The following is a 23,853-nucleotide window of genomic DNA, read 5'->3' on the forward strand; positions in this document are numbered from 1 at the left end:
GCAGCATAACTGCAACTCGGGAAGAGAATGCTGGGTACGTCATGAGTGCCTTTGTCTAGCTGCTCTGCTGAGAACATAAACACTTCCTCGATCAAGGGCAAAGTCCCACTGCCTTGACTTAGGAGTAATCCGATTGCCTTTTATAGTGAATAGTCTCAGACAATTCAGCTCTAGCCAGAAGAACTCACTGAACTGTTTCACTGAAGTGCTCTTCCTTTTTAATAAGCTGCTTGAACAGTGCCACTGATTTTGAATTCCTCTTTTTACACTGGCTTGTATCATATCCTTGACGTTCAAAGCATTATTGTGCACTTTTTTCCCAGAAGGAACAACAAACGTCAGTTGTGAGAGCCTTTACTGTTAGAGGGCACCTCATGGTTTGTATTAAACCACTCCTTCCCCCTGGCCATCAGTCAGATCGGAAGTTCAGAGTAGCAACGGCACAGTCCATTTGGCCAGCCTGCTGGTAACAGTTAAATGGAAGAAGTAGCACAAGCACATTCTATACAAGCCATTTATTTGAAATGCCAACTATACGTAGGATAAAGTCGGTGTTACATGCTTCTCAGCAACAGTAGAAAAATAGAACCAGTGAAAACCTTTTTACAACTGTAATGGTACTCAAAAGAGAAATGTATTGTTTTACAATGCATCACACAAGACTAGAATTCAAGTTTGGAGGTACCTAAATAAAAATACTATTTTTTTTTAAAAAACTATGTACAATTGAAGCGTAAACAAGTTTTACAAAGTACTGGTTATGCAGGTTGTAGAAAAAACACTTGCATAGGACATGAAGTCAGTTTAAGAAAGTTTTCTGAGCCTTTAGCATTGAAGGCACTTGACTTTATACCAGTATCAACACAAGGACAAGAAACAAAACCATAACGTTGCCGAGGGCAGGGCTACCTTCTGGCAGTACAGATAATTACAGAAACCCCAAATATGGTTTTACAACTTTCTCTCTCAGCTGTTCCCTGCGTTCGGCAGAGCTCAGCACCACCTCTACCATAGAAGCATATAATAATTACGAGAAAGAACAGTGCCTCAAACAGCACAAGTATTCTTTTAAAAAAAAACAACCAAACAAAAAAAACCAAAACCAAAACAAACCACAAACCACCAAAAACCCAAAAAAAGCCAACCCAACCCCCAAACCCCTGCCAAACCCAAACCAAAGAAACCCGTAAGACAAACATGTGGGATGTTCCAGGACCAAAACCCAAGGCTTACAAGTACGGGTGGCCACAGCCTTAACGTTCAGAAATGAAACTCCTCAAGAACAGGAAAAATACAACAAGAAACTGCCAATCAACACAGCAGTTATTAACACAACTACAGTAACTCTGTGGAACAACAAAACATTTCAAAGGAAGAATCTGTTTCAGGAATTAAGTTATTCATCCATATATTAAGGAAAAGAGGAGGGCGTCAGGGAAAGGGGAGTAAGTTTTTGCACGTTGCTCACTAAATGAGTGTCTGAGCTCTCTTTACTAGAACAAGGAGCACAAGTCTTCCTCATCCAAGAAAACTTAATGTTCATACCTCTATCCTCAAGCAAAATATAGTCAGTAATCTGTTATCTCCATCAAATTTACAGGAGGAAAAGATGTGAGTTTCCAGCCTAATCAGAAAGTGCTTAATGTAAACAAGGAGCTTCTGCACCAAAGTTTCAGTAGACAGAGAACACAAGAAGTAGCAGGTAGCGCAGATATGCGTGTTCTGCGAGTGAGATGTAGTATGAACACTAGCTTCTGCATAATGCTTCCATGAAGAAGAATAAAGACGGTCTCTCTCCCCTCCCTCCGCACGTCCAACTAGGTAGGAAATCCTACGCTGGAGTACAAAAATACAGTTCCAGTAATTTGACAAATCTTTCTTTTCCACTTCAAATCAGCTGCTGTTAGCTGTTATCTTCTTCCCAGCTCAAAATATACAAGTGAAAATGCAGATTGTCTACGTGGCCTGATTGTCTTTGTGGCCTCAGAAGGACTTGTCTTATTTTGCACCTCCTTTTAAACACTTTATTCTCTATTTAATACTGCTCAGCTTCTGAGACTTCAGAAGCAATTTTGTATTCTAAAACGCAGACATGTTGTCCCCATCCCCCCCCCCCAAGGCATTTCTCATCAGCTTAGTCCAAAGCCAAAGCATTTCATTATTTCCCTCAAGCCATAACCTCAAAACTTCTCAGTCTTCATCAGCCACGTCCCCACAAATGTCAAGCTTAAAAGTTACATCTGTAGATTTCAGCCCCATCTCTGTCCAGGCACACAGTGCCACATTGAACTATGGTAACTAAAATAGTTTTCTCAAAGTACATCTATCGATTTTAGGTAAAAATAAATTATTCAGAATAGTAAGTCTTCTGAGGACAGCTATGACTTTAGTAATTAAGCTACCAACATACATATGACATGAGTGCAAGGAGTTTCAGGGTTTTTGTGTGTGATGAAAGTTAATGCTTCTAGTGCTGGTGAGCATGAGACCCAAGTGCCTGGTTAGAGCTACGCAGTCAGACAGCACTGTGCTCAAATCTTCAGAAGAAACCTGATGAACCTCAGGCCCTAACCTGCAGCAACACCATCCCCCTACTGACACATTCTTGCATTTAACAATGTTCTACACTGCAGTCCCATGGAAATACTACATATTGGTGATGAGGCCAGGACCACCAAGTGTCTTGACTGTGGTCAAAAAAAAAAAAAAAAGATAAAGGCTGACAGAGGGAAAAGGAAAAAAAAAATCTCCCCTCACCCACAAGACACATCACCTGTGCAGTTTAGCTACGTTTCTCCTCCAATCTTACACCACGCCTTCCATGGCTGCACCTCGAAAGGAGTGTCTGCAAAGCTTTCACAGAAGCAGGAGGCCTATAGATGCGTATGCAGGAGACATTAGGATTTACTGGTTCAAACACCCATATCTTCATTTATCTAGAAGCTATCTGGTAGTTTGGAAATGCAGTACTTGATATATTTCAGTTACATTGTGGTGTTGTTACCAGGCCTTGCATACTTCAATGAAACGGGTTAGGTCAGAATCTGCCATCAACTAAAACTAAAAGTAAAGTTGCAGCAGGATTTCTGTTGAAGTAGTATTAAGCATTTTGAACCTCAGGAAAGATATCAACCTAACCTTAAAGTAGTTCTTAGGTCACCCTTGGGATTAAAGTTTTCTACTACAGTGAAATTCTTCATTATAGAAAATGCATTTAAAAAAATGCAAACAGGCCTTTACCAGTAATCACTACACTGCAGTGGCATCAGATCCCTAACCTAAATGCAATGCATCTGTGGTAAAAACTGCATGGTAATTATTAAGGATGCACTTAATAATTATAACCTTTACACCTGGTGCATTGCTTAACCCCAACCCAGTGGCAGGGAGCCAGCCCAGATCACTATCATTCCCTCTTCATATCGTGTTAGTAGGTGAATCTCATTTCTGCGCTTTAAAAAAGCAAAGTTGGGAAATGGAAGTGTAATTTAAGAGTGCTAAAGCTTCACACATTTCATGATGCTAGAGCAGTTACTCTTCACTTTGATTTTGTTCACAGAACAGCTGCAATTATGAAGTCAGCGACACTTCAGGTAAGGAACACTGAACGACGTCACTAAGAGTGAAGCCCTTTTTTAATCATAGGCAGGAGAAAGCAAGGCAATGAGCAGTCACCTCAGCACCTCTGTTGGAGGGGGAACTCTCTCAAGTGGAGGGTTACCATTCAGGCAACAGCGAAGACACTATGCCTTGTCCCACTGACACTCCAGGATTTAACACGAATCCTCAACTCCGGTCTTCACTTACCCCCACGTATGGGTAGCTGGAAGAACAAGTTATTACTATCATTTTTACAGTATTTCTAGATTTATTTCTGCATGGGCAAATGAACAATTCTAGTCTGTCTATTAAGTGCTTCTGGGTGATCATGGAGTTCTCCATGGTCACAACTGAACCAGAAAGCAAACAGAATCAGACTGTCAGATCCCAGTGAATTTCACTGGAATTTGGACTCCTAAATATCCCCCTGGACTCTTAAAAACCCAAATGTAATTCTTGAAGTGGGCTTGCTATATAAGGATAAGACCAGCTGCCAGAACTTTTCAAACAAAACATTAGACTGGATTCTTGCCATAGTCCTAAAAATCAGGAAGATTTCAGATCTAAACAAACAAAAAAAGTCTAACTAAAAATGTAGTATTTTGATGTGCTGTTCTTTGGAATTCCTATAATTAAAAAATAAACACATTGTAACTATCTCGTAAGAAAATACATTTCATAATGTGCAACCCAATGCACATAGGGAACTGGCAGGTGAAAGGGAAAATGCAAAAGTATGAAAATACAGTCCTTTAAATGTGACAATAAAGTTCAACATATTAGTACAAAACTAATACACTAAAATAGATGTACAGGTGCAAAAGGCTACCAGGTTGTAGAAAAAAGGTACCAGCTTTTTTTTTTTTAAAAGGCTTAATTAAATTCGCTCAAAAAAAATTTCCCACAAAATAAAACCAGAAGCAGCATTAAAAATAAACTGATAACATGCTGTCTCTAATAAAGCAATGTATGTACAAAAGAAGTGAGCAAAGCTGAATTTATCCGCTGGCATGAATAAATTTGTCTGACAGAAGTCAGGCCAAAAGTTGCAAAGAATGGGATGTTTACAACTCTTAGGCACAGAGAAATAGGGGAGGTTGCTTTCATAGGGCAGATTTTTTATACAGGAAGTCTGGTTTGTTTGGAGACCTCCTTCCTCTGCTTACCGCATCTTCCCTTTCCAAATCTGCATTTCTCTGTGCTCCGTGTTCCAATGGCTCATCATCTGCCAGTCTCCTAGTGGGTCTCTCTTCTTGCATTTCAGAGGTGTATGCAGAGAGTGAAGGTCTGTTGGAGGTTAGCCCATAGGTTAAATCGGTTTCCATTTTTGTTCTTCCCCTGATGTGAACTGGGCCATTACCAGCATTTTCCTGGGCAGCCAATGACAAGTCCAGTCGCTGGGGAGGTTGTTCTAAGACATCGAGGTGTATTGGCTCATTCTTTTGTCTGTGTTGATGCCCATCTTGGGAGAGCAGGTATTCCCTCCTAGAATCCTCTTGCTTTTTAGGAGATATCTGGGAAGGTAGATAGGCTGACTTTAAGCCACTTGGTGATGCCTTATTGTGGCTATACAAATCTGGGCCAAAATATATGCCTTGTGAAGGCGAAGGACTGTGCCTGTTGGGTGCTGGAGTGGAGGGTCTACACGCAGCACTGGAGAAGTCATAGAAGTCAGGATATTCCTGCTGATTTTCTCGAGCATCTACTTTTTGCTCTATTGCATGTTTCTTTCGAGAAGTGGGCATGTGTCTGTTCTGAATACATGAAATGTGCTGGGGTGGACCAGGCCCTACCTCTGTAACCGTCTGGCTTAATTCTGTGTCGACAGTGAGCTCTGGTAATCTTCTGTCTTTTAAAGACATTGCTGACACACCCATTGCGATATCTGGCATCAGTTCATTTAGCAAGGGCTGAGTACACTGGAAGAGAAAAGAAGTTGGTCCATGGGAACAAAGCAAAAGCTAAACACAAACTGTATTTAGTATAGTTTCTGTAATTCAAAATGGCATTTTCCAGATCTACCTTTGCCTAGACCAACCTCAGTCTGCAAGTTTCCTACACTGTTTAATACACACATGTATGCTCCAACCTTCCCCTTCCTGCTAGCTTAAGACAACTTTCCTTCATGAAGCTGTTGTGCCACAATAATAGTTCCTTCTTAAATGCATCTTGTCTTGAATGTGCCGTAAATGACAATGTCCTGTTAAACTCTCAAATGGTAAGCCTGCTTTAAGCCACTTGCAATTATCAAACTAAACAAGGTACTCTGTGCAGAACTTAACAAATGGTTTGTTATAGCACACAGTTCCAGCGCAGGAAGCCACGAAACATGTATTTTGTCACTATAGATGCAGCCCCTCTGCTTGCATTTCATATTTTAAAGTAAGTGAATTGCATGCACACGTATGTGTATGCATAACAGCCTCAGGGCTTGGGGGGGTGCATCAGTCTAGATCCACAAAGTGCATGGAAGTTTTTGCTTGGCATTCTTCTCGCCTACACCTATAAGCAATCCTGCAATGAGACAAGCATATTACAGTCTTCCAGACAGAAGTTAAAATTTCTACTTGTATTTACCATTTCCAATTAAAGCAATTTTAGTAATAATTGATTACTAGTAACTCAAAAATTGCAAAAATAATACAGAATAAGATCATCCATATTAAGTCTATGCTTCTCCTTGCATTTTTTATATAAACATTCTAGTAGAGACATTTCTAACGTGAAAAAGCTGTGAAAAAGATCACTATATGGTTTCCTTAGTGAAGTCAGTATTGATCAAGAGAGACTTATGCTACAAAACCCACCCTTGAACAAACGACGGAAAACAATTCTAATTTGAAGTTAAATATTTTAGGTTAAAATATAGAAAGGAGTGCAATATATTTAGGACAATTGCTAAAGGGAAAAAAAAAATAATCTATTTTTCCATTCAGAACTCCAGATCAAATCTGCATCTAAAGAGCAGGTTTTCACAGTATGACACAACTGTGCACTGAAACTAAATATAGTTCAGCAACTATAATGATCATCTTTAAATGCTGTGACGAACCCCTTTGTATTTGCAATTGCCAATTTCTGCTTGCCTATTAATTTTAAAGTCTTTTTCACAGCTGTAAGGCCTTCACATTCTCCACAGGTTCCCTTTCTACACATCTGTTTACTTCAGGACTACTTACCTGTGAATAGCCAAAATACCATCACTATTTCTACCCTTGAGTTATAGCATGCAGTCCACTACTGAAGTTGACTTATCCTTTGTTTTAATGCAGAGCAAACTATACTATTTCAGAAGATTTGTGAGTCCCACTTGCCCCTCCAAAATTCTCCTGGCCCTGGAACATTCATTCTCCCAGGGATTAGGGCATGCCTTTGGGATGCAGAATGCCCGACAGCCAGTTTGGTAGAAAATTCTTCTCCTAACCAATGAAGATGCTCTTTCATGTAACAAAGCCAAGTTACTTCACATAAGAATTGTCTCCAGCTCCTCTCTATAAGCTACTTTGAGTGGCCAGAGATAGGGAGAAGAGGAGAAATCATAATACTTACTACTTGCTTCTCAGCTGCCATCACTGCTGCTGCTGCAGCCACGGTTTGTCTCCCCAGACCTGTAGTGTTAGTGCAATCAGGAGGTGCTGCTTTAACACTGGGCAAGTAGACAGGCGGTGCAGCTTTGGGAGCGGTTCGGGAGTGGAATAGTGAGTGATTACATGGGTAAGAAAAGGAACGGGAGGGATGTTGACTTGGCACCCTTTGTTTCCAGCCCACTTTGAACTGGTTATGAATAGGAGTTGCTGGTGGGTGGTATGGAGGTGGAGGAGGGGGCAATGGTGGATGGAAGGCCACAAAAGAGTCCAGTTCTGTAAACATGGTTTCTGCAGTGGGAGTGCTGTTAACGCGACATCGTCCAGATTGTCTCATTGTCAGGAGAGGGCTTTCATCCCCAAATCGCTCATCAGGAAAAAATTTGTGAGGATTCTGCAAAGGAAAAATCCCAGCATGTAACAAAACAAAGTCATAAGTAATCTAGAAAAATCTCCTAAACTAACAGGCATTGGAACTAGAAATCTGCTAGTACTGTAACAGGATAGTTGTGCCACCTAAAACCTCACCAACACTTGGAGGTGATTACAGCCACCACGGAATACAGATTTTTTAAAAAAACAAGACAAGAAGCATCAGATTCACTGTGTGAATGTGTTGACCAACAAATGTATGCTTTAACAGCAGCATACAAACAGGAGCGGGATTTCCAGTTTCCCAGTCCTGATATATACTATGCAGATCTACTGTATCAGTTAGGACTTTTTCTCCTCTCCGATTCAAGAACAAATTGTAATCTAGATTTCTAGTTATGGTTTGACTATTCTCATCAACTGCTTCTTCGGCATATTTTTTTGGTCCCCAAAATCTGTGGCAGTAAGAGTACCCTGAATGGTAACAATTATTGAGAAAAACATTTATACATTGCGCTTACACATTTATAAAAATCACATAAATCCAATGCAACAGACTCACTGTAATTTGCATTTGGACAGTTCTAAAGTTATGCAGGCATTTCAAAGCATTTTTGCACCTGCATGTGTACACACAAAGCAGGTCTCTTACTGCAGATTACGCATTCAAGTCAATTCATAAGCAGAACAGAATCAAAGCATTTGTAGTCTTATACAGCAATTCATACCTGCAGAAGTTCAGCAGCAGCATCAGAAAGCCCGAATTCCCGCAGCACACGAATCTGAATCTCATAACTGACTGTGGCGCCTTCTCCACAATTGAGAGCATATGCTCTTTGCACCTGCTCAGTATGACGCAGCTCCTGCAGCCGTTTGATCATCTCTTTTACAATGAGGAGATTGGGAACTGGAGGGATAATAGAGAACGGAATGGGGATAACAGAGATTACTTTCTGAACTGCGAGACAGTAAGTTTGATTGCAATGGTTAGATTTAATTCTGAAGGAAAAAATCTAACATCAGGCTGACTTGGGTTTTTTTTAAGAAGCATTCTGCCAAGAACAGTTTGACTTACACATGTTCCTTGAAGCATCATTGAGGCACATGGGATAACACACATATCATACCAATGGTAAAGACATATACCATTTTTCCAGCTTCTGCTAGAGTAAGCCACAAATACAGCCTTCTTTGTAAACTCCTTATGATGCAGGAGTTTTATGATTTGAGGTGGGGGCAGGATATCTTAAATAACAACCGAATGTTCCCTCATGAATTCTACAGGCCAAGAATTCATTGATTTTTTTGGCATACACTACATACTTCTAGTGGAATTCTATAATCACAAGACCATAATACCAGTATGTAACTACAAAAAGAGCATACTAAAAAAATTACACAAACTGTAAGCCAACATAAACCTGTTAAAATTATGTTGGTTTATGCAGCCATATTGTAATAGTTTTTAAAACAAAACAAAACAAAACCCCCAAACTTTCCAAAAGGAAATAATGTATAATTTGGGGTATTTATCCTGTTGCAAAACTTTCTCTTGCCACTTCTTGCTGCTGTTTGACGATGAATGATATTTCTCTGTGGTCTTTCTGTCCTCAGGAAAATGTGCATATTATAAGAGAAGACAAATCCAGATCTCTGAATACGTAAGTCCTGGCATCTGATCCTTTACCAGCTTTACAAGTGTTATATATTACCATGACCAGATGTTCATAATGAAAGCTCATAAAAATTAAATGGATCAGACAGCAAGAACACTGTGAAAAGACATTTGCATTACAGAGAAGGAGAAAACCCAACACCACATAACTACAACTGGTCCTAATTTCAAAGTTTACATTGGTACACGAAGGATAAATGTAAGTAGTGCAAAATATTTTTCCCCTCAAATTGAGTTCCTGTACGGGGGGGGGAGAATCAATTCTATCCAGTCGTCAAGGCTTGGAAATAAGTCTTCCACACTACCCTCCACACACTTCAATTGTTCTGAAAAATCGTGGTTTAGCAGCCAGATGTTTAGCTACAATGAACATTTTGCTAACACTGAAAAAAGAGGATTTTAGAGAAGTCTGAAGCAGTTCTTCAAACTAGTAGGCATAAAAGTAATCTAAGTTTTCCATGAAAAAGTGCTATATTCTCAAACCCAGGTTTGTTTCTGGTTTTTTTACTATTATTCATGTGAAACACATGGAAGAGAGATTACATATATAAAAAATACAATTCTCTCAAGTCTGTTGCAGGATTTCTAATTCAAACTGAAACTGGAAAGCACCTAAGGAAACCCAATTACCTGAAGAACCTAGCCTCAAAGCAGAACAGACTTCAGCAGAGGTTGAACTCATTTTACAACAGTGTTGCAAGAAGCGCACCAAGACATGCTGCCAATAGCTTTTATACAAATATAGTCCATGGGCAGTGGGTAAAAGGAAGATGCAAGCAACAGATGGAGCACACCTAAGCTGTAAAGAACCCGCTGTTCTAAGAGACTGGCCTAAGGGGCACAGAGGTGATGTTGCCTAGCTCCCCCTCCGGCAGTTCCCGTGCTCCATCTATGCTTTGGGATGGATAGCTGTGCAAATTATAGATTTGGTACATGCCTGAATCTCCTCAAATTAACTGGGCTCCATCTAGCCTTGCTAGCACAAGGCACTGGCAAAACAATCAGTTCTTTTGCATAATTACAGAACTAAGCAAAGCAGACAGTTACCAGGACACAATATCTATACTGCAACTACTGGCCAGGCTCACAGCTCATATCCATGTTCAAATCAAAGAGCTGGCAATAATTCCTACATATTAAATTGCACAGAATCAAGCTGTAGTGGAAATTCAGATTGGTCAAGATGTCTCATGTTTGCCAACAAAGCCAAATTTTTTTCAGAGCATGAGAACTTTTGCAAAACACTGGAGACCTTTGAGAATCTGTTCTCTTTCTCAACTTCTTTGGACATTAAGATCAAGCAAAGTGTTAAAGTCACATCTTATGATTAAATATTTTATATACAATTCATGGTGAGTATATTTATCGTTTTCTGTAGAGGGGGGGAAAAAGTCTGAGTACTGTAATGCACTGCTGAGATGCCACAGCTGTAAGTTTCTAAACAAACAATTAGTATTTTTATCAAATTACAGAAGTTTTCAGAAGCTCCTTTTAGGCTTTATCAAGTCTCTTCCCGAACCACAAGAAACAAATAGATCAAAACCATTCCACAAACCTCACTAGAAAACTTACTGCAGTGTTTAACCAAACAGCGTTTCAAATGTTCCTAACACCTCAACTTCAATTCACTTGCAGCAATTTAAACCTATTATTTTTGTCCCGGCTCTAGCATCTGTAAGAATAGTTTATCTATTTCTTTTCAACATAGTTGACTTAAGGGAGACATAATTGATATACAAAGAGCTTATAAAATGGGGAATGGGGAGCGGTGGAGGGAGGAAGATTACTGTTTTCTTGGTGGCATGTAATCTTTATTGCTTTTCTACAGACTCCCAAACTGATCCATATCTACTGAAATGTGATACTTTGATCTAAAAACGGGTGCCAAAAGTTTATGCAAGTTTAAGGAAAGACTGCATAAACTCATGGATTAAAAATAGATTTAAAATTACTAACTACGCAGAAACACCATCCACCATAGGACATCTCTGAGCTGCAAATGGTTGAAGAGCACACAGAATTTTCCAGGGAATTATTTTATGTGCTTTTTCTGCTACACTTTACTTATGCACTCACTTCTGGTGACTGCTGGAATAAGGATACCAGACTAAGCAGACAAATCCTTGACTTGACACAGTACGGCCATTTAAAGGGCTAAACACAATGCTCCATCCAAGACCAAATGACTTCACATGTCTTGTGGCACATTTGGTTTTGTATTTTAGTATGACTCTTTATGGAATTGTATAATGTTGACTTTCAGGCTTTTCTCCACAGAGCTTCCCTCAGCCATCCTGTATGCACCCAGCTGGCTACACCTACATAAGCACAATATTTCCCACTTTCTTCACTGAATTTAATCTTGGTCATTTAGCTATCTAATCCTGCCCTCCAAAACATCCACTGACCCTCCCAACTTGTCATCAGCTGCACGTTTTGCCAGTTTTGCTCTATGCACACTGAGTATTAGTGGGGCCAGGGAAAGGTGGGAAGAGCTAGATGCTCTGGCAATCCCACCAGATACATTCTTCCAGTTTGACACCAAAAGAGCCAATGCATAAATGACAAAATTTATTACAGTAGTTTTATGACTATATTTCCCTGGCTTACATACAGGGAATGTCACACCAAGTATCCTGAAGTCAAGAGAGGCCATATCTACTTCCACCTACAAAAACTTACTCTGCCATACAAGGAATTAAGTTCGTTTGATTTCAAAGCTAAAGTGGATTGGGTAAACTGGAAAAAAAAAAAAAAGTGTGTTTTGAGTGCCTACTTCCAATATTTTTCTGGCAAACTGAGTTAACCTGACTGCCCCACAAGTTATGCTCCCCTGCTTTTTGTTTTTAAAAAGAAATCAGTATTTTGCCATTTTCCATCCTTCTGGATCAACCAGTCATCCAAGATGGGTAAACAGAAAACTGAGAACCACTCTGAGAACAGAGAGCCAGGCTCCAGCAAGTGTCCTACAGTAAGCTTAACTAGTCCTAAGGTTTTTCAAATTGCTCAGCTGAAGCAGGTTAAAATACTACCCCTCCAGTAGCTTACTTCCTAACTATTTATTATGCCATCCAAAAACAGTTAATGCCTTCAGAGTAGACCAAAGCAAAAGGGACTACCACTGGGTGGGAAGAAGCCCAAATGGAGCAGTACTACTCTCTGAGGAAATCATAATATTCAATAATTCACATGCCCTCTCCCCTGCCCCAAGCCCCCACCCACTCACACGACGACAGTCGGCGTTGCAAGTGATCTAGCAGCCTTACCTGGGATCTCATTGGCTATAACTGAAGGAGGACTGGACTGGTTAGTGCTAACTTGCTGGTGGGTAATCATATGACAGCACTGCGGCACCGCGTTGTTTACCATGTAAAGGGTGTCGGGCACATTGGACATTCGGACCATCCGCAAACGAACGAGATCAGTTTGTTCCACCATCATCTCATCCAGTACTGACTGCAACGACAGCCATTAGAGCCCTCATGAAGGCACTGCACACACACACCCACCGGGAGCTGCTGCAGGCGCAGTCCCGAGGCCACAAGTCTAGCAATGTCTAAACCGTAACTTTTCCAGGTCCCAAACAGTACTTGGCTTTTCCACAGCATTTTCTATTCCATTTTCCAGTCATGATCAGAGTTGAGTTTCAGAGCTAAGAGCAGGCAGGTGAATAAAGTTTGGGAAGGTTGCTTTGTTTATATTGTACCTGTCAGACTGGAAGTAACCTTCTCAAGGCCAGACCTTCTGGACTCTGTCTCAGACAATTACTGCCTATAGGTCTCAACTCCCTGTGCCACTGAGTAGAAGGCACCAGAAAATGAAATGTGTTTCCCTCAGTTGTCTTAAAGAATAGAAAGGGATTTATGCATACCCTTTTAAGATTCTCATCTAATGTTAAATGGATTTATCGCAAAAAATGAGAGGCTAATAGGGGAGTAAAAAAAAAAAAAAATCAGAAATCACTCATCTGCAATTTTTGCATTTCTCAATAATTAAACTATGAATAGGCACATAATTATCAGATAATAAGTATGAGAGTCCTCCCTCTAAGGCTAAACAGCTAATGATGCTTTTAAAAATATTAACAGCATAATATGAAATGAATAGAAACACGTAGGATTCCTGACAGGGGAAAAAAAATTTAGAATGCACTTTTTACTTTAAGGTTACTACTAAGCACTCCCATACCATATACATGAAAACTAAGAGTCAAAACTTTTATCACATGTTCTTTAACACATTTTTGTTAGTTTTAACAATCCAAGATACAAAGATAAAATTTTAACTGGCTAGTCTTCCTTTGCTGCTTTAGTGCCACCTGGTGCTCTCTAACCCTTGTGCCCAAAATGAAAAGTAGTTTTATTTCTCCCCTCCCCTCAAAGAGGATGTCAACAACAACTCACACCCTTAGAAAATATTTTCTTTCTTAGGCACAGGGCAAAAGGTCCAAATTTACCAGAGTAGTGGTGAGAGTTTGTAGGTGATGTGGATATGCACAGCTTCACCTAATCCTCTTGTTCTGCAGTCACCTGCACTGCTGGGACTCACAAGCTCTTGACCTAAGTCAGAGCTGCCTTAAGTGGTGGCATTACTTAGTGACCTACAATGGTCCCATTCTGTCAGTCATGGCATGTTTCTGCCACACACAGAGCCATCTCCACCCTGTCACCAAATATCACCATCACAGATGCTACAAGATCTTGGAGTTTGACAGTCCTCGTGCAAGATATTAAATAGGGAAGCTACTGCTTGAGCGGGACACAAAGGACTTCAGTCAAGTTGGACAGAAGATACTTATTCCATTTTGCGGAGGATCGAAAGAATTTTGGATACATTCTGATTCAAACAAGATGATGAAATATCAGAGTCCTCTGCCTAGTGGAATAGTAGTTCTCCACCCTGCTCTGGTGGGAGCTGGGGAGCCTGAAAGACCTGGCACCAAAGTTGCTGACTAGCTGCAAACTGGGACTCTCAGGCTCTCACCTTGCCATCCGCCTGCCAGGTGGGCTGCCGAGGAGCTGGGCCGGCAAACTGGCTGGAAACCAGGGAGGTTTCCCTCAGAACGCTGCTTTGTTTCCGGTGGAATTTCATCAAGATCTGTCTCGCAAACATTTCAATTTCGACAAAAAAAAATTTTGTTGAAATTTTTCTGACCAGTTCTAGAGACTTGAGCCTGATGATCAATCTTGTAAGTCTTGTTAAATTGAAAATGTTAGTATTTTAGGCCAGTACACGCAAAGAGAGACAAAACATACCAAAATCTTTCCCTGTTTACAGAACCCCCTGATGACTCCAGATTAACAGTACTCAAATGTTAATGATTATTACCTTAGCCTCCTCTACATATGGTGAGAACAGTCTTGGCCGCACATATATTCCAGCATTTTTTTGCCGCAGCCAGGCATTTGACTTTCCACCTTCCGATGTTGGTAGCATGTCTGAAGGAGGAGTACTAATCAGGCCTCTCTTCATCTTTAAGAATCAAGAAAGAGTTTCATGGTTTTTATAATATAAATATGGGAAAAGTTTGCAAGAAATGCATTTCTTATGCTGAATCCTTACACCACTGATTTTTCTTTAGCCTTCTGACAGATTTAAAATATAAAAAATTTAACCAGAGAGTTATACACTTATTACTGAGTGATAACATTTTAGGAGCTAATCCTCAAAAAAAAAAAAATAACCTGAACATTGTAGAATCTGAAGTACAAAGAATCACAGAGGCAATATATCCAGAGGTAATATTTGTATGAGATTACTGACTTACTGCATCACTCAGTACTTCACTATTCATGGGTAAGATGTGCTCAATGCGGACAAAAGGTAAAAGTGGAGACAGGATTTCTCTCAGCTCCTCAATGTCAAGATCTCTCCTCTTCACACCTCTTTTGTTCACACTGTGAGCAGTACCACTCAGTAAATTAGGCTCTGTGGGAAGAAGCAAAAAATAGTAAGTTTACATCAAAAAGTTTAAATAGGAAAGCAGGAGTTACAGGGCTTACAGAAAGTTATAGAAAAGGAAAGAAAAGCCTAATTTCAAAATCAACAGTGCTTATCAGCATTGTTCCACAAAACTATTTCATGCCTTAAAATCTGATATGAAACATCAGCAATCAGGTTCCCTTTATACAAGCATGGGTCATTGGCACAGCTGTCAGTTTCAAAGCATAAGCCAGGGAGAAAAACACAGAAGTAGTGTTTGGGGTAAACGTTTATAAAGCTCTACCTGGAGCTATACTATGAAAACATTCATGCCTCACTGATAGCCGTTTCCCCAAAGGCTCTCTCCTGCAGCTCCTCTCCCCTTCCCCAGCAGCATTCAGAAACTTATTTTCTACAAATTAAGGCATGAAGAGACCACTGGGATATATTATTCTAGCCTCGTGTAAGCCACCCTAGTAACAGCGGTGTCAAGCCCATTCAAAATGCTCTTGTGGTCACAGGATACCTATTTATGCCAAGACTGGGTATCCTCCTAGAGACTGCAAGATGACAACGTATGACACTCTCAGGTCATTCTCCCTCCCTCAGTTAGCTACATTCACCTGTATTTTAGGTCTTCTGCCCAACCTGACTTTGACTAACTTCACTCCTTGAGGAAACCTGTCAAACGTATCCACCCTCCATTCAGTTACAGGCAGCTCAAGTTTTGGCCACAGCCCATTACAATTTCTAATGGTTTCTGGTATTTGACTGACACTGCGACATATGCAGAGCTGCAAAATCAGGAGTGTCACTGAAGAATTTAGACCAAATTACTACACTAAATTTGGCTCTAATATGACAGAGCTTGGCATAGCTCTTATTTCTGCTTTTGCTTATCACGTTAACTGATGATCCCAGGAAAGAGAAATGAGCCGTTTACTTAATGAACACCACAGACCAGGAAGCTGCACAATTACTCCAAATGAGCAGCTTCTCCCAAGTCCAGGTCTGTTACTGTTTAACTGGCTCCATTATGTTCCAATGTGCCTTAAGACAAACACTTAGAAAATCTTGTTTTGAAGATAGAAGGTTAATACTTACTTGGGTCACTAAAAGCACATATTTTAACTGACTTTTTGTTGCATTTCACACGACGTGTCCGTGACAAAGCAGTTGTATCGCAAGCAATAACAGTGGATTTCAAAAACATGGCCAGCCCTCCAAAGACAGTAGCCACGCCAGCACTGCTCTGTTTTCACACAAGCACATTCTTCCCTTTCTGTCCCTCTCGTTGTACTATCTGATTGACACTTCATGGTGGGGATGAACTACGAGCTACTTACATTTGTTATTTGGGAAATACATATTTAACACACTCCCCACATCCAACACATGTGAGATTGCCCTTGAAGTTACCACTGTAGCAATAATACACATCTGAGCTAATAAAAATACATTTACATCTACTTTAGGAAAAACACTAATGCCACTTGATGGCTTGTTTCTTACTACCACAGATTTCTGTGGGAGAAACACACTCAGACTGAAGTGAAACGTTGACAGTGTAAACTAAGACTAAGACTACTGTGAGAAGCCTGCATGAGCACAGAAAAGTAAAAGATACTGCACGTTTTTTTTATTTGATGAATTAATCACAAGAAAAATAAGTCTGAGACAACAGGAAATCAACCAGACTTAAAAATCAGACAGTTGTAGAGGTTGAAAGGACCTCTAGAAGTCTGTCTCCGCCACAACCACTGCCCTCTTCCCACACCTGCCCAGGCAGGGTAGAACAGGTTGCCCACAACTACGTCCCGTTGGGTTTTGAACACCTCCAAGAATGGAGACCCCATAACTACTCTGGGCAACATGCTCCAGTGTCTGACCATCTTCACAGTTTCTTATGTTCAAACAGAATTTCCTGTATTTCAGTTAATGCCTCATTGCCTCTCAACCTGTCCTGGGTGCCAAGAGAAGAGTGTGGCTCTATTTTCTTTGCTTCCTGCCATTAGATATCTACAGACTTTGCTAAGATCCCCCCCTAAGCCTTTTCTTATTGAGGCTAAACAATCACAGCTCCCTCAGAATACCTGCATTCTCATTCTTTAGAGAACAAAAGCTTTAGAAAAAAAAAGTGCATTTGTTTAGTTTTGACCATACTACGAACAAAGTAGATTAAATTTCCTTAAGTTACAGATTACCCACAAAAAAGAACTTCCATACATTTTGGTTTATTTAGTTTAGTACTGTGTGGTTTAAAGGATCCTTACCTCGATCTGCTATTCTCTTCATCAGCTGGTGTTCTCCCCATTTGATCAGATATTTAAGAATATCTTGTTCACTTGCCTGGTAGAAAGAAAAATTCAACAATCTGTATACACTTAGTTTAATGTCACACACACACAAAAAATATCACATACGCAGGTCTATAACAGCTATAAAGAAACACAGCTGTACCAAGAGCAAAGAAAGTGTTTGTACTTTATGATCTGCTATACCACTTCCTCCAAATATTTTAAGGTAATACTACTAATGTATCACCACCATAACTTCTAGATTCATATCACTTATTGAATTCCTAAGAAGAGGAAAAGAAAATTTTTTTCTACAGAAGGAAAAATTTGGTCTAGCATGAAAAATTACAGATATTAAATTTGAATGATTAAAGTTAATTAAAAGGGGCAGTTCTAACACTGGGTGTTTGGATCTCTTGTTTAACATTACAAATTCAGCATCTGCACAGCCTGGAAAGCTATGAAAATAATCAAACCAACTAAATTATAATCTAGGTGAAGAGAAAGATTTTCAGTAATACTATAAACAAAACAACTTTGCTTTGTTCACACCTATATACATGTGCTAACCACTCAACATTTTGAGGAAAAAATCATGTACTGAAAAATTTAACTTTATCTACCTAATTTCTTAACAACTAAGGTAGAAAATTTAGTCATAATACACACTCTTATGGAAGATCAACAGTACTGTTACTGTAATCCCTGAAATGTTTAAACAAAACTTTTCTTAAAAAACATTTTAAATAATCCCTAACACTTTATATGTTTGAAGAAGGTAAGATTGGGACAGATACAATTGAAAAAAAAATCCAGTCATCTTTGAGCTATAAAAGGCTGGTCATCATTCTAAAGATATCTCCTCTGAAGAGAAATAGCAGCAAAAATCCACAAGCTTTCTATTAGTTGGTATGGTTTCCTCTCCCTAAAACCACACAATCACTGAAGGAAAGTCACAAAAAAGAAATTCTGCAATACTTGTCAGAAAAGGTATTTTTATGTCTCCCCTAAAAAATAAATTAAGCCTTCTGAACAATTATTAGCTTATTAGCTCCCACTGCCCCCAACTAGGATGTACGTTGTTACAGCAAAACTACTACCACCATATAATATTTATAAAACACTTAAAAATGCAAGGCAAATGTTAGGTTCAGAAATGCTTCATTTGATATAATTTGCAGCCATTTCTAAACTATTACAAGGCTTCTGAGCAACAGCATATACCACCAGTTTGGGTTGTGTTACAAGCCAAGAACAAAACAGTTTTCTTAATCTCTACTTCCATTTAATTTTTTACATATTATAAAGGAACGCTTAGTGTGCATACAAACCTGCTCTTGCCTACAATTTAAAATGAGCTACTCCCAAGTGCTTCTAGTAAAGGTATAACATACCCTGCTTCAAGCAGGACCAGCTGTATTCTGCATTGCTGGTTACCTGTAAATAGTCAGACTGAATAGCTGTGAGCAGGTGGTCCTTGCTCAGTTCATAGAAGACATCTGAAGTCATGACCTGGGTAAACTCCTCACAGAGGAAATGTAGCGCTTGGCGATGTACCCACTTGGAACCATACGGCTGAGAGCTCCACTTCAGAATGGCAATTAAGGTGTCTAGTGAGATGCTCTCAGCAATAATATCTTCACAGCCTAGGAAACAAAACCAGAATCAATGATGGTGTTAGAGGCACTTTGATCCTGAATGAAGGTTATGCAAGGAGAAAATTAGAAGGGCCAAAGCCCAAATAGAACTTAATCTGGCTACTGCCATAAAAGACAGTAAAAAAAGTTTCTATAAATACATTAGCAATGAAAGGAGGGCTAAGGAGAATCTCCATTCTTTATTAGATGCGGGGGGGAACATAATGACAAAGGGTGAGGAAAAGGCTGAGGTACTTAATGCCTTCTTTGCCTCAGTCTTTAACAGTAAGACCAGTTGTTCTCTGGGTACCCAGCCCTCTGAGCTGGAAGACAGGGACGGGGAGCAGAATGGAGCCCCCATAATCCAAGGGGAAATGGTTAGCAACCTGCTACACCACTTAGACACACACAAGTCTATGGGGCCAGGTGGAATCCACCAAGAGTACTGAGGGAGCTGGTGGAAGTGCTCACCAAGCCCCTTTCCATCATTTACCAGCAGTCCTGGCTAACCAGTGAGGTCCCAGTTGACTGGAGATTAGCAAATGTGACACCCATGTACAAGAAGGGCCGGAAGGAGGATCCAGGGAACTACAGGCCTGTCAGTCTGCCCTCGGTGCTGGGTTAGGTTATGGAGCAGATCATCTTGAGTGCCATCATGCAGCACGTACAGGACAACCAGGTGATCACGCTCACTCAGCACGGGTTTATGAAAGGCAGGTCCTGCTTGACTAACCTGATCATCTGCTATGACAAGGTGATGCGCTTAGTGGATGAGGGAAAGGCTGTGGATGTTGTCTACCTAGACTTTAGTAAAGCCTTTGACACCAGTTCCCACAACGTTCTCCTGGAGAAACTGGCTGCCCATGGCTTGGACAGGTGTACACTTCGCTGGGTAAAGAACTGGCTGGATGGCCAGGCCCAAAGAGTTGCGGTGAACAGAGTTAAATCCAGTTGGCGGCTGGTCACAAGTGGTGTCCCCCAGGGCTCTGTGTTGGGGCCAGTTCTGTTTAATACCTTTATCAATGATCTGGATGAAGGGATCGAGTGCACCCTCAGTAAGTTTGCAGATGACACCAAGTTGTGCGGGAGTGTTGATCTGCTTGAGGGTAGGAAGGCTCTGCAGAGGGACCTGGACAGGCTGGATCGATGGGCCGAGGTCAACTGTATGAGGTTTAACAAGGCCAAGTGCCAGGTCCTGCACTTGGGCCACAGCAACCCCATGCAACGCTACAGTGGCTGGAAAGCTGCCAGGCAGAAAAGGACCTGGGGGTGTTGGTCAATAGCCAGCTGAGTATGAGCCAGCAGTGTGCCCAGGTGGCCAAGAAAGCCAATGGCATCCTGGCTTGTATCAGAAATAGTGTGGCCAGCAGGACTAGGGAAGTGATCGTGCCCCTGTACTCAGCACTGGTGAGGCCACACCTCGAATACTGTGTTCAGTTTTGGGCCCCTCACTACAAGAGAGACATTGAGGTGCTGGAGCGTGTCCAGAGAAGGGCAACGAAGCTGGTGAAGGGTCTAGAGCACAAGTCTGATGAGGAGCGGCTGAGGGAACTGGGGCTGTTTAGCCTGGAGAAAAGGAGGCTGAGGGGAGACCTTATCGCTCTCTACAACTACCTGAAAGGAGGTTGTAGCGAGGTGGGTGATGGTCTCTTCTCCCAAGTCACAAGCGATAGGACGAGAGGAAATGGCCTCAAGTTGTGCCAGGGGAGGTTTAGATAGGATATTGGGAAAAATTTCTTCACCAAAAGGGTTGTCAAGCATTGGAACAGGTTGAGTCACCAGCCCTGGAGGTACTTAAAAGATGTGTAAATGTGGTGCTTTGGGACACGGTTTAGCAGTGGATGTGGCAGTGCTAGGTTAATGGTTGGACTTGATGACCTTAAAAGGTACTTTCCAACCTGAACAATTCTATCATTCTATATGGCTAAATCTGTAATATAAAGGGTTATATGACTCCCAGTGAGAGTAAAAACAGAAGTGCCTTACAGACCAAGGTTGCAAACAGGGTTAAATTCTGACTGAAAGTATAATAATTTTAATTGTGGTTTAGGATTCCAACCATACAGTCATTTACCTTTCCAAGGCACATGAAACATCATATCTGCTGGCATGCCTGGATGAACAACTGGAAAGCTAGTTCAGCCCTACTAGAATCTCCTTTGGTTAATATACATTATCTGACCATTTAACACATTTTAAAGTTGCAGATTTGAATTTGAGTCTCTACTGTTTAGAGCAGATTCACAGAAGCCTATAAACCGGAAAAGAGGTGGGATTTTCATCTGTATCACTTTGTGTGTGGACCCTCCCCCGAGACAGACCATGCAGAGGAGCAGAAACAGAAGCAGCAAGATACTGTTGTCACTCAGCTACTCAGCACAGGATGAGGGCAGCAAAGCATCATTTTCTGACTCAGAGAAAGCAGGAAGCAGCTGGTGGTTGCCTCCCTATCAAGCAAGGCACAGAGGGTGCCAGGACAGGGAACACTTCCTCCAACAGGGAAGCAGAAAGTGAAGCATCCACGAGGTAGGTATTCTGAGTCGTGGTGAGTCTGCTACAGTTTCTTCGTACCTAGTGCTGCATTAGGATTTACTCTTTCACAGAGTACATGTCTTCCGAAGAAAAGACAGGGGATTATTTCAGTCTCCTGAAGGGAGACGGAGCAGATTTGAAAGAAATAAGGGGAGACGTACCGCGAGAGGGCTGAAGACATGGGTACTTGGGGTTACTGAGTTAAGACAGATGGTACCACAATGTTGATAACTTGAAGACTCCGACAGCACTTTACTGATTTCATTTGTACAACTGGTTTACATATACACAGAATACTATTTCTATTTGTACTACAAAGATAGCAATTTAAAGAAAAAAATCCTCTTCTAGAATTATACATTCCAGTCTCAACCCACTACAGCCACAAAATTACAGCTGTGCTTATGCCCATGAGAGGTCCCCAGACAGTTCAGAGCAGCATGCTTACACTGCAATTATTTTTCTTTTTATATATCATCATTTTTCTCTCAGTTTCAAGGATATTTAAAAACTAAACTTTGACAGTTGTTTAGAGAACTGTATCTCATTACTGAGGCTCTTGGACTAACCTGAGTAAGAAAGTGTTTAGCATGGTAATCTTAACATTCGTCAAGACAAAGATCAAAGAGGCTCTCCTGATGCTACATACTTTTGAACTGGTTGCATACATGCAAGACACACTAGCAGCAATTAATACAATTAGAAGAAAATCTTACTTTTCTACATAGGCCAGCATACAGAATATAAACATTGACTCAATTTCTGTTGCAACTAATAATGTGAAGGATAAGTTATTAAGGAGTAAGTAGTAACAAGTGAACATGCTACTTCAAGTAGAAAGGTATCTGTCAAAGGAACTACTACCTAGGAGCAAAGTCACTGAAAAGAGAAACTTAAACAGTAAGGTAAAGGAGAAAGTACCAGGAAGCAACAGTTTAAACATTAGGCAGGTTATAAATTTACATGTCCTATTAAACACACGTATTTCTACTTAATACTATAAGAAAGCCAGCATGTTAATTATGAGAACAATATTCCACCATTAAAATTTTCTAAACTTAAGTATATAAAAAAAGAGTGAATATAATAAATACAGTTAATGCTCAATGAGAATGTTTGCAGCAAATTCCAGGAATATGTCTGAATGTATACATAGTTTTGGAAATAATTATTTATTTTCTAAAGGAATTTATGAGAATAATGCCTGTCCCTCCAACAGTAATGAGTTTTACACCAGTTCATACTTAAAACAAACTTTCCTCAACAAGCACTTGATTTGTTTTTCACATGCCTGATTCACCTGAGAAAAGGAAGATCATCTATCAATGCAGCCACTGACAGAAAGGCTAGCAAAAGCATACACATTTCTGAACGATGCATTAAAGGCAGCATTACACTATTCATCCCAAGTTAGACTCTCCATTTGCTTTTGACAAAGGCGTAAGTGTTGAGTCATGTTTCAACACACCTGCTTTGACCTTTACCATTACTGAAGTAATACGGCACTTCTCAGAGCTACCTGTTACCATTAGGTTACATATTATTACTACTACAAGTAAGAACAGATGCCTTACTATAGATACTGACCTCTAACCTGCATGGTGAGGACTAGTCTAAAGTGAGCAGTGAACATGCAGCAAAGATGGGTTGGAGGCACTTGGAACATCACCCCGATCATCACTGGTACAGATAAGAGAGATGAGATGGGAACTGCTCTGGAATATATTCCTTGGGTTTTGGTACAGGTTAGAGAAACTGCCCCCTCTAGATGGGGGAATTCCCCAGAAGCCTGAAGAATAAGCTTCACTATGAAGTCTTAAAAAATTCTGGCCAAGAATCTGAAAAACAGTGTTTAAAAACCCAAAAACCTGCCTTAAAAAAACTCAAAATACTTCAGCATACGTCAGAAATGAGTAAATGAAGTCTGAAGCTTTCCACTTCAGGATGCATTTTTACTTACAGTTTTCCTTACATTTTTACTTACATAATTAATGGCTGACATTGTGTTTAACTTTGTCATGTGAGTCCCTCTCATCTTCCCTTTTGAGGCTCAAAAAAGGAAAATGTGAAATTAGCAGCAAACCTGGCATGGCAAATGAAAGCTAAGCATGACTAGTTGCAGTATGCTTAACAGAGGAGTTTGCTTCCCTGAGTAAGAAACACACAGTTGTTTGAAACAATTCTTCAGGGTCATCTGTTGTGCTGCGCTAAGTCTTGCACCGCTAAATCCTAAC

General features: G+C 40.5%; 1 protein-coding gene across 2 annotated transcripts in view; it reads right to left on the minus strand.

Annotated features, from left to right (window-relative positions):
* Positions 1 to 354: 354 nt before the first annotated feature.
* Positions 355 to 23,853, minus strand: part of BTBD7 (BTB domain containing 7) — a 59,097-nt gene continuing 35,598 nt past the window's right edge. Inside the window, exons 4-12 of one of the 2 annotated variants that reach the window (XM_072864254.1) lie at positions 18,888 to 19,096; positions 17,427 to 17,502; positions 14,999 to 15,159; positions 14,560 to 14,703; positions 14,215 to 14,328; positions 12,498 to 12,687; positions 8,285 to 8,463; positions 7,150 to 7,578; positions 355 to 5,519 (exon numbers count right to left, since the gene is read on the minus strand). In XM_072864254.1, coding sequence (XP_072720355.1) covers positions 4,704 to 5,519; positions 7,150 to 7,578; positions 8,285 to 8,463; positions 12,498 to 12,687; positions 14,215 to 14,328; positions 14,560 to 14,703; positions 14,999 to 15,159; positions 17,427 to 17,502; positions 18,888 to 19,096 — 2,318 coding nt within the window. In that variant the 3' untranslated portion in view covers positions 355 to 4,703. The remainder of the gene's footprint in view (positions 5,520 to 7,149; positions 7,579 to 8,284; positions 8,464 to 12,497; positions 12,688 to 14,214; positions 14,329 to 14,559; positions 14,704 to 14,998; positions 15,160 to 17,426; positions 17,503 to 18,887; positions 19,097 to 23,853) is intronic. The other variant, XM_072864255.1, reaches the window with a different exon arrangement.

The sequence above is a fragment of the Ciconia boyciana genome, chromosome 6, assembly GCF_034638445.1.
Source record: "Ciconia boyciana chromosome 6, ASM3463844v1, whole genome shotgun sequence".
Classification (NCBI taxonomy): Eukaryota; Metazoa; Chordata; class Aves; order Ciconiiformes; family Ciconiidae; genus Ciconia; species Ciconia boyciana.